Source organism: Rhopalosiphum padi, chromosome 3, assembly GCF_020882245.1.
Source record: "Rhopalosiphum padi isolate XX-2018 chromosome 3, ASM2088224v1, whole genome shotgun sequence".
In the NCBI taxonomy this organism is placed as follows: Eukaryota; Metazoa; Arthropoda; class Insecta; order Hemiptera; family Aphididae; genus Rhopalosiphum; species Rhopalosiphum padi.
In genome coordinates, this window is record NC_083599.1 from 68,203,416 (window position 1) to 68,215,038 (window position 11,623).

Below are 11,623 nucleotides of genomic sequence, written 5' to 3' on the forward strand. Positions count from 1 at the left end.
CCACTTTTAACTAGTTTCTCCATCAGAGTGCTCGCTAAAGTCAGTATCCTGTAAGTCATCGCTGACCACCAATCCTACCTTCCCACCACCATACGTATCTACTGTCTGGGCCGTCTAGATTTGGAATTATACACTGTGTTAAACCGCTCTTTGTTTTTGTATTTATATAAAATACTGTATTGGGCTTTACATCGTTTAAATCAATAAATAATTTATAACGTTTATAGCTAGGTATGCTAATTTATTAAAAATAGATAATAACGACTAAATTTTTTTCGTTACAATCGTTCATAAATATATAACTTTTATTTTTGATGTACACAAAACAATGAATTTTACATGAGTGTGCAATGTGCAGTTAATAACGAGCATCTAGTATGTTATTAACTGTCACAGACATAATTAAACAGTATCATTAATAATTAAAATCATATTGAAAGCATTATTTGGTCATACACACCCAGCCGGCAATTTACCGGCAAGTCCACGGAAAACTCAGTTCGTCCTTTAACATGCCACTGACATTTTTTTTTCACCCGTATGCGTCCTCTGGTGTTTGGTCAGACTGCTGCTTCGAGGGAACGATTTATCACACACATCACACCGGTACAGTTTTTCACCCGTGTGTATCCGCGAGTGTGTATTCAGATTGCAGCTTTGAGAGAATGACTTATCGCATACATCACACCGGTATGGTTTTTCCCCTGTGTGCGTCCGCCGGTGTGTAGTCAGATTGCTGCTTTGAGAGAATGACTTATCGCATAAGTCACACCGGTACGGTTTTTTACCCGTGTGTGTCCGCTGGTGTTTAATCAGATTGCTGTTATAAAAGAACGACTTGTCGCACACGTCACATCGGTACAGTTTTTCACCTGTATGCGTCTGCCGGTGTACAGTCAGTGCGCTATAACTGGTAAACTTGTTGTTACATATGTTGCATGCGTAAGGTCTTTCACCCATATGAGTCCGCTTGTGTACAGTCAAGTGGCTGTTTTGAGTGAACGACTTATCGCACGCGTCACATCGGTACAGTTTTGCGCCTGTATGTGTCAGCCGGTGTACAGTCAGATGGCTGTTTCGAGAGAACGACTTATCACACACATCACATCGGTACGGTTTTAGACATGTATGTATCCGCTGGTGTTCGGTCAGTACGCTATTACTGATGAACTTCTTGTCACATATCTCACAGGCGTAGAATTTTTCACCCGAATGAGTCCGCTTGTGTATAATTAGTATGATTCTTTTAGAGAATGCCATATCACACACGTCACATCGGTACGGTCTTTCATCCGTATGCGTACGTGGGTTTGCCGTCAACTTGCTGTTTGTTACAAAGCTCGGGTTACAAAGACCAATCGGAGAGGGTTTCTCTCTCGTTTCTGTTCGTTGATGCATCGTCAGATGACTGTTCTGAGGAAATGTCATGTTGTTCACAAGATTTCGTCACACGTATTTTCACAATTGTACTAAACGATTTAACAAGTATAGATTAAAATATTAAGTTATTAAGATATCAAGAAACATTCCAACTGGTACGATAACGTGAGTGTTTTAAATAACGTATTTACAAATCAATATACTGAAAATTAGATTAGTTGTCAACCCAATATGTCAAGCCAGTATTATGTTTATCTCTGTCGTATGTGCTAATAATGGGTTAGATATTTGAAAACGTCTTTTTTTGTGAAGGCAACAAATTCATTTTATTATTTAACGTTTGTTAAATAATTTTTAATTTATTGTTGTCTAATTAATTTAATATGTTGATGATGATTTATTGAATAATTTCATCTAATGTTTATAATTTATAAATTAAATATGAACATATAAATTAAGTAAGTACATTATGATATATTCAGTAGACACCATTTTATTACCAATTATATTATTATTTGTTAATAAATAATAATACATAAGTATATTAAATAGAACAGTTTCTTAACTAGGTAGTAGGTATATAGATATTTTGACAAATTAAAACAATGTTACATAATATAAAGAAAAATACTTTTACATGCTACAAAATAAAATAGTTTCATGAAACTTTTGTCTTTTGCTAGTCGCCTTCATTATTGAAGAAGCTGATATTTTGCTATAAGAGTGTAATCTTATATTAAAATACGAGTATATGTATGTGAAATTAGGTTGATTAATAGAATTTTGTGAGGTCTTGTATGTATGTCTGTTACATACCAACAATCTATACTTTCAAGAAAAAAGAGTTGACATTAATGCTAATGTATTTTGAATTTTTGAACCCATAGGATAAATTAACTAATACCGTTCTACAATGTCTAGGTATCCCAGAAGCTGTTGGTAAAGTTATTGGTAACTTGTCAAACGGTTTTACTACTGAATAAGTATCTTATCTGAAGGATAATCCATGTTATATCAAATTATAATATCATAATATGAAATTATGTAATACACTATTGAGTTTTAATATAACATTAATTTAATTTAAATTCGAGTTTATAAGCGTATAATACATTTTAACTAAAAAAATATTTTGTAATTTTGATATTATATCTGATGAAGATGAATATAATATTGAAGATTTACCGAAACCCCAAAAAAAAAAGTATTTCGAAATCGAATGGAAGATTTAGAAATGTGGGATGACGATGAATTTTTTATGAGATTTAGACTAAAAAAAAACCACAGTTATAGAACTTTTATCTAAAATTGAATTTCATTTAAAGTCAAAAACGAACAGGTAAGTAATTTATTGTATATAATATTTATATGAAGTTAACCTTAATACCTACCTATTTCTAAAATAAATTAACCACCAGCAAGAGCAGTGCCGTATAGCTTTAAAATTGGACATTTTTTACATTAGGTTAGGAGGGCTTGGATAGTGTGATTTAGTCAATGCCCAATGGAAAAAAATATTGCCCAGTTAACTGTTTTTTTTTTTTTTTATCTATTATGCATCGAGTTTCAAAGTTTTTGTTAATTGAGTTGATCGCTTTACATTGAATTCATACAAAAGACGATTCTGAGCGTAGATAATTTTTTTATCACCCACGAACCACTCACCCACCTGGCCCACCTATAAATAATTCTGGTGAATTTCCAGTTGATACACGTGTTCGGCACCACTGAATATATAAAATATGAATATCTTAGACTAATAAACCCATAAGCGCATATGGGTTAAAATTCTGGTGGGGGCTAAATCTTAGTCTTGGGGGCTGTTGTTGTGCCAATGGACAAACCGTCTCCGCTCAAAATCGTTATTCGTACACCATAAAATTATATCATTGAATTCAAAAAAAATACCATCCATTATAGTCACCCACTTGTATCTTACTGTAAAGCAGAGTGACTTCCACTTACTTTATCAGCTTTTTAACTTTGATACCTATAATGGTTTCTTGTAGAAATTTGGATTTAGCTGGATAGCTGGTACTTTGGGAGATCAAAAGTAAACAATTCCCAGTATTATTATTTATTATGTGTTTCATGTTTCAAAGCAGTGCTCCAAATTATTTTTTACCTACATTATAATAATAAGTAAGTATCTAGGTACATACTATGTTTCTAAAAAAAAAAAAAAAATACCTAAACATTTTGTCCTAATTTACTTTTCAGAAACCGTGCTATATTGCCTATAATAAAATTGTTATTGACACTTAGGTTTTATGCATTAGGGACAATTTTACTTGCTGCTGCGGACTTTGTAGGTGTCAGTAAAACTTCAGCCTGTAATATTGTTCGAACAGTTACTGAAGCTATAGCTTTCTTAAGACCGCTCTATATTAAAATGCCAGAGCATTATTGTAATATTCAGGAAACTAGATTGAAATTTTACAATATAGCAAGATTTCCAAGAATTATAGGATCTATCGATTGTACTCATGTCAAACTTCAATCACCTGGTAATTTACTGAACTACTTCATCCATTTATTTTTCAATTATATTAAATTAGGTTGCTTACTTATATTTTTATTTTTAGGAAGAAATATAGCTGAAGTGTATAGAAATAGAAAAGGTTATTTTTCATTAAATGTCCAAGTAGTTGGAGGACCTTTACTTGAGATTCTTGATATAGTTGCGAGATGACCTGGTTCGACCCACGACCAAGTCATATTTAATAACTCAATAATACATTTTAAATTTGAAACAAACGAAATGGGAGATAATATTTTATTAGGAGATAGAGGTTACGGATGTCGTCCATATATACTAGTTCCATTAATCTCTCCAAACACAAATTCTGAATTATTATACAACGAATCCCAAATAAGAACTCGAAATACAATAGAACGTTTGTTTGGAGTATGGAAGAGGAGATTCCCAATACTGTCACTTGGTATAAGAACAACACCAGATAGAGCTCAAGCAATAATAGTAGCTCCAGTATTAGGAGAATCAATACCTCCAATAGACCCAAATATTATGAACCAAGAACCTACAGATGAAGAGTGGAATGTACCATTAGTTGTAGAAGAAAGAGGAAATAATAAAACTTCTGTTAAAAAAAGTTTAATTAGAGATTATTTTTCAAATCTTTAAAATTTAAGAATATTTAAAATAACTAAATATATTTTAACTATAAATGTATATTCACATCCAAACTTTCTCACTAGAAGCCACTACTCTAATATTGAAGCATCACTTCTAAACACTCTCCCAATGTGTCTCCCTACAAAACATACTTCCCCTTCTGAAGTCCTAAATAACATTAAAAACTTAAAAAATAATAAATCCCCAGGCCACGACCTGATAACCAATACTATTGCTAAATACTTGCCTAAGAAAGCAATCTTACTTCTCACTTATATTTACAATAGCATTCTGCGTCTATCCTATATCCCTCCCACCTGGAAACACTCAGTTATCATCCTAATCTACAAGCCAGGAAAACCTCCTGACCAACCCTCCTCATATAGGCCTATTAGCTTACTTCCTACCTTCTCTAAAATTTTAGAAAAAATCATATTAAAAATAATTCATCCGATACTTAACGAGAAACAAAGTATTCCAAATGCTCAATTCGGCTTTAGGAGCAAGCACTCCTCTCTCCACCAACTACACAGACTAGTCGACACTATTGCGAGTTGTCAAAAACTGTAGCGAAGTCCGGTAGTTCTTGTAAGAACTCCGTAATATGTTTATAGACACTGTCCATGTTGTACGTCTGTACAAATTATTTCGGATTAAGGTTCTGTTTGTGTACTGTTATTTGTGTACTGTTATTTGTGTACTAGTAATTTATATAATTAAAAATAAAATAACTTTTAAAACTGAACATGAACATAAAAGGTACTCGACAAATATCTAATATCAAAGTACCAACTATGCGATATTAGATGAACTTTTTTGGTAATGTTATATCTTTGAGTTTAGGTCACGTGAAATACTTTTTTAAGATACCAACATGTTCATTTATTAAAAATAATGCAAAGTTTCAGGTCCGTCAGCCTGGCACCCCGAATTCAAAATTTTGACTTCAAACCTTTTTAGATAATTAGTACCTAATTTGTAATAATTTGTAACCCAAAAATTACCCCCGAAATCGGCGTTTTTGAATCTCGGGGTCCTGGGCTGACTCACTTAATATATAACATGTAATTACAACATTGTAAGTCTATTTGTTTGTATAATTACTAATTATTATCGTTTTAATAGTAAAAATTAAAATGTTTGAATAGTTATTATATTGCCTCTTATTCTTTAAAAAATATAAACTTTTTAAAATTTTTAATTTAATTATTATTTACTTAATTATACTACACTTTACTAGACGTTGGGATTTTAAGTATTTTTTTTATTATTATCTAAATAGTAAAATGCATGAATAATTATTATTTATTATGATATCTTTGATTTTAGAATTCGTCATTTCTTAATAATATATTTATTCAATTGAGGAAATTGGTTTTTTTAATATATCATAAGATAAGTAACTATTTAGGTTAAATTAATAAGCAATTAAGACAATAATGAATTATCCTATTTATTTTCGAGTGAAACCCGATGAGGAATAATGGCAATATACTTATCATTCTTGTAACACAGTCGCAGCAGTGGTCTGCCTATCAAAGACATTTTTTCCTTGGTCAATACACATACAATCGATATAATTTTTTGAGTGACGCTGTAAATGTTTATATTGTATATTTTTCTATTTTTATAAACTTGTTTTAACTTAGTAAAATTCACATTCCCAATTTACTTATTAGTTATTATTAATATGATATGTACGATTTTCAATTTTCTAAATATAATAATAAGCATAAAAAAATCATTTGTAAATACGAACACACCAGATTGATAGATTGGACAACTAAATATGTATAGCTATACGCGATGGTATAAATTCCCATATTGTCTGTAATTCTGTACAAACCTGTTTAATAAACCCATCGTATAAACAGTTACTGTTCTTTACATTTTTTTTAATCATAATTATAATAAGTAAAAATTGTTATATCATTATATTTTACGTTGTATAAAAAAGTAACTCAACGTTCACTTTAACATTTTTTGATTTTGGCATTACTTGTTCTTTTAAATCATCATAAATTTCCCATTGATCATTTGATCTCAACCCGTACGCAACATAATGACCATATGATTGTCTTAATTCTCTAGCTGATCCGTAAAATGCAATTACTCCTCTTAAATTATATATGTTACCATTAATTGAAATTTGTTTGGTAATGTCTCCAAGTTTCAACATAACTTTTCCAGCATAATTTTGTGATATTTTCGTAATATTTTCCAAATGACTATAATTACCCGAAGCCCGGAAACCTATAAATAATAAAAACATAAACATAATAATAGTAACTCAATTTAATAAAATAATTAAATATATTACAATTACTGATTTTAAAAATTAATGTGGGTCGATTAACAATTTTTATTTTTATTTACCTTTAGGTATTGATAAGAGTTCTATTATAATGTGGTTAGTTAGTTCGGTTACTTCATCTCTTAAATAATTGCAATTAGTAGCAAGACATAATTCGGTTAATGGTTGGAAAAACTTGTCCATCTCTTGTTGTAATTGAATATTTCCATCAACACCATATATTGTAATGACAACTCCGTCTGAATTGCGTTCTGGATTAAAACATATACTATTTTGACAACGATTTGATCTTCTATATGATGGCATATTTTCTAGTAGCTTTTCGCTCATAGATGCAGCTGTGTCTACTGTGTCATATAGCCTTATACCTCCAATTATTTCTTTGCTTTCTGTTATAAAATGTAATGCAAGTAAATAAACACGATCCCTGTACATTTCTTTAGATGGTCTATTACCAATCATTTTTTGAACAAATTCAGCTGTTCTATGTATTTCTTTTCGTTCTGTAAAACATTTTCTAAAACTCTCACTTTCTGTTATAGACACCGCTAGCAATGAAAAAATTGAATCGACTGAACAAGTATTGCTCAGTAATACTTTGTCAAAACCGGGAACGAATATTGGCAATTTGAAAACAGGAACCATTTCGGAGTAAAGCTATTTCATTTATTGATTTGACATTATTTAAATTTAAATATTCAAATCCAGTCTGTTGAACCAAGTAAGATTTACTGGAGCGTGGTTTTAATGATGATGTACTCCCTTTATTTTTCCAATTTTCAATAGAATTGTTTTCTTTGTCTTATTCAGATTGTGTACTGCACGACAAACAAATTCTGGTTTGTCCACATCCTTCTTCACTAAAAGGATCTTCTACAGAACATCCAAATACATGTATTGCCTTATTACATATGTTACAACGATGGAGACCTGTTGGAAAATCTCCATTTTTACAGGCAATGCATTGAACCCCAGTATTTGTAATAATATCTTCGTTTATTATTTTATTGGATTTATCAGATGATAAAGAGCAAACTGGTTTTTCAACTTCACTTAATTCATCGTACTTCTTTGTCTGAAGAATTAGATGATCACATCTATAAAATTCGACTAACCGTTCAACGAAATCGTCCACTCTTATCGGAAGGTTATCAGTTTTGAATATTCGGTATCCAGAATCTTTCCAATACAGTGGAGCACGATAACCATCGTACTTCTGTAAAGTATGGTAAACCTGAATACTCGCTTTCTAAATCGTTTAAAAAAATCGAAAATTGTCTTTGGTTCAAACCACGGGATCTTATAAAATTGACCATTTGTTTTACAGGTCTTATTACATGTGTCATATTAATAACTTTTGTACATAACACCTCTTGATGTATAATACAATGTGTTCTATGAAATTTATGTTCAACATTTTCATTCGCTTTTTTTTTGTAATCTTTCAACGAATCCTTTATTTTTCCCAGTCATAGAAGGAGCTCCATCTGTAGCTACAGATGATAATTTTTCCAAAGGTAAATCATATTTTTTCAAGAGTTCAAAAACAGAAACTAATACATCCTCTCCTGTAGTAGTATCAAACATAGGTATAATTTCCAATAACTCTTCAAAAATATTAAATTCCATATCGCAAGCACGAAAAAACACAGCTAACTGAGCTGTGCCACCAATATCGGTACTTTCATCACAAGCGATTGAAAAATACTCGAATGTAGGTATTTTAATTTTAATTTGATTACTCAAATTGCATGCTAGTTCAGTTATTCTTTCAGCAACCGTATTTCGTGATAATGAAATGTTTTGAAAAGCTTTTAGATTTTCGGGACAAATAATTTCAGCAGTTTTAATCAAACACGTTTTTATAAAATCACCTTCAGTGAACGGTTTCGAATGTTTTGCAATTAACTCTGACAACACGTAACTAACCTTTACTGCAGCTTCATTTTCTTGTGGTATTTTAGTAAACATTTTCTGTTGTTTTTTATACCCTGATATAAACTCTTTCAGTTTTTCTTGCCTCAATAACCCTTCATACTGGTCGTATTTTGACTTATGTTGTTCATAATGTCGCTTAATGTTGTACAACTTTGGAACACTAATAATACTTTTACATATTAAACAAAGTATTTTATTATTGATTTCACTGCAAAAATATTGTAATTCCCAATTTTCTTGAAACTGACGATGTTCATCGGTAATTTTTCGTTTATTACTACCACTTGGTTTTGATAGAGACATTTTTAACTATTAAATTTACTGAGGAATACACGTAACAAAATTTAAACTCGAACACACACGGTGGTTATCGAACGACTATCACGCGTGTTGCAAACTGACGATATAAATTATTAATCTATGTTCTATAATCTATAATTATATATATATATATAAATATATATAAAACCATCATTAATCCAGACCTTATTCGATTATAGTTTATCAGAAGATAAGACAGTATAATAATGTATACCAAATAAACCATTCTCTAAGAATCTAAAATAGTCATTACACGACATTAATATTTTCTTTTTTGCAAATTAATATTGATAGTCGCGGGCCACAAAAAAATGAGCCGCGGGCCGCGTGTTTGACATGCCTGTCGTAAGATATAACGATATTAAACAATATTCATACTTGTGTACGAAAATAAATACCTATACATCAATTGAGTTATTGTAGTCTATAACCACCATATTCGTTTATAATATCCATGCGGTCTAAAAATACTTTATTTGTTCAAAAAGTATATTATATCGAATAAAACTAAACACTTTATATATTATGTATATGTATAATTATTATATATAAATATATTAGCATTTAGTTTCACATTTTTGATTTTAATTACAATTTTGCTTATCGATAAAATATGTTTCTATTTTAAATTTAAAAATAATATAATGTACTCATACCCACGCACACACAGAACAAACACACAAAGAGCACCCGCGTGATGGAAACGTTAAAAATAACGAATGAAAAATACAAAATAAAATATGTACCTATATAATATAATATATCGGGTATTTATTATTTGTAAAGGTAATTTGGTTATTGAATGTGAAAATATATTTTGATACTCACCAGAAATCTATCAAGTACACTGATATGCTAAAATATACCATTTAAGATTTGAAATATCCAAATAATTATATATTATTTATTTTAGGCCACTGAAAATTCTATTAGGTTTTGGTATATCACACTATAGAGGACCGTATTTTACGAAGGTAAATTCGTAAATCGTTAATTTATTGATTATACGCTAAAAAAACTAGATTAATATGTACACCACGCCGTACTCTAACACCCCTGTATGCGGTAATATTATTAATTCCATAAATGGTATTTGAATATTTTGTCCGAATTGCGTCTATTGTTTTCTCATGACACATTCGAAATTTTCTCACGCGACATGTACGAGTACTAGCAGTTACATTCTGGTTAATAATATTAATGTATTATTCTTATATATTTCCCTTTCCATATTCACAGAATGAAGACTGTCATTTTTATAAATTGCGTACCTAGTTAAAAATGTAATATATATTAGGTATTATAAATTATTAATCGTAATTTTATTAAACTGGTAAATTTTTGTACGCCAATTTTTGGGCGCGACTCGTTTGCACACATTTCCCTTCTTTTATTTAATTATGACTTATTAATATACTGTATAAAATAAAATAAATATATTAATTATATATAAATTAAGATCAAATCATTTTGCACGTCTAATTATTTATTATATAATTTAACATCGATCGACCAGATATCGGCAAGAATAAGATATAACAATATAATAAATAGATAAAAGTAATAATAATAATAATAACGTCAAAGATTGTATTATATTATATTATGTAAGCGTAAAAAATATTGTCAATTATTAATTTAAAAAATGTAAATATTGAATTAAGTAAAAAAGTACAATAATAAAAGTTATATTATGTTATTAATTTACACAATTAATAAAAAATTATATGGATATTTAATAATTTATTTTATAATTATAGCACATGTGTTTAATAAATTCCATAACCTTCAGGTATCTATTATAAATGTGATTTTAATATTACAAAAATTAAAAAACATGCATTGTAGATTTAATGAGTAATAATAGTTGTCTATTAGTTATAAAATTATACTAATTTTGACTGGTGGCATTTAAGTCCGGTTTTTTTTCATAAAAGTTAAACGATTAATAATATTATTTTTATATTAATTCCAAATGTATTCCATTTGTATCTCTTTTATTTTGAAGTTTATGATTTTATTGTTTATTGAATAATTCAATTTGAATTAATTTTTAAATCAGTGTCACTTTGAATTCCAATAATGACGTCGACTACTTGATGTATGTGCGGATGAGCAATGTAAAATTGGCTGCAGTTATATTGTCAGTGATTACTTTCTGCACCATTAGTATTCTTAGGATTCTTATAGTAGGTTCACAAGCCTATAATGTTGAAGGAAAACTGTTGTCCGATGTTACGTAATTTTCTAAAATATAATCGGAAAATTTAGAAATAGTACTAGACTTAGTTACTTAGTATTTGGTGCTATCGACATAAGATCACAAAATCCATAAGAAACTTCATTAGGGGGAAAATAATTTAATCCAAAAAAAATTTCATCCATTTGCCAACTTCAGAGTCATTAATTAAGTACTCGCTCGATAATAATTTATGTTGTTGAATATGTCTAAACCAATTTTGGACTGAATGAAAGTTACAACACGTAATTTTTCAGTTAGGGAAAATTTGCAATACTGCATTATGCACATACTT

General features: G+C 29.7%; 2 protein-coding genes and 1 pseudogene across 2 annotated transcripts; 1 reads left to right on the forward strand and 2 right to left on the reverse strand.

Moving 5' to 3' along the window:
• Window positions 1-507: 507 nt before the first annotated feature.
• LOC132925489 (endothelial zinc finger protein induced by tumor necrosis factor alpha-like) lies at window positions 508-1,428 on the reverse strand. Its single transcript, XM_060989882.1, has one exon. It carries the CDS (start codon window positions 1,426-1,428, stop codon window positions 508-510), a length of 921 nt encoding a protein of 306 aa, XP_060845865.1.
• Window positions 1,429-3,595: 2,167 nt separating this feature from the next.
• On the forward strand, window positions 3,596-5,368 carry LOC132925490 (putative nuclease HARBI1; annotated as a pseudogene).
• Window positions 5,369-6,455: 1,087 nt separating this feature from the next.
• On the reverse strand, window positions 6,456-7,292 carry LOC132925491 (uncharacterized). The gene is made up of 2 exons (XM_060989883.1): window positions 6,893-7,292; window positions 6,456-6,769 (listed from the first exon to the last, which is right to left on the reverse strand). The coding sequence occupies exons 1-2, from the start codon at window positions 7,290-7,292 to the stop codon at window positions 6,456-6,458; spliced, it is 714 nt and encodes a 237-aa protein (XP_060845866.1).
• Between the last annotated feature and the right edge of the window lie 4,331 nt (window positions 7,293-11,623).

Excerpts from the sequence above, each read along its gene's own strand:
- LOC132925489 (XM_060989882.1), bottom strand. The coding sequence starts at position 1,428 with ATGACATTTCCTCAGAACAGTCATCTGACGATGCATCAACGAACAGAA.
- LOC132925491 (XM_060989883.1), bottom strand. The coding sequence starts at position 7,292 with ATGATTGGTAATAGACCATCTAAAGAAATGTACAGGGATCGTGTTTAT. Across the intron at positions 6,770-6,892 it reads ACTCTTATCAATACCTAAAG|GTTTCCGGGCTTCGGGTAAT; the intron begins GTAAATAAAAAT and ends TATTATTTATAG.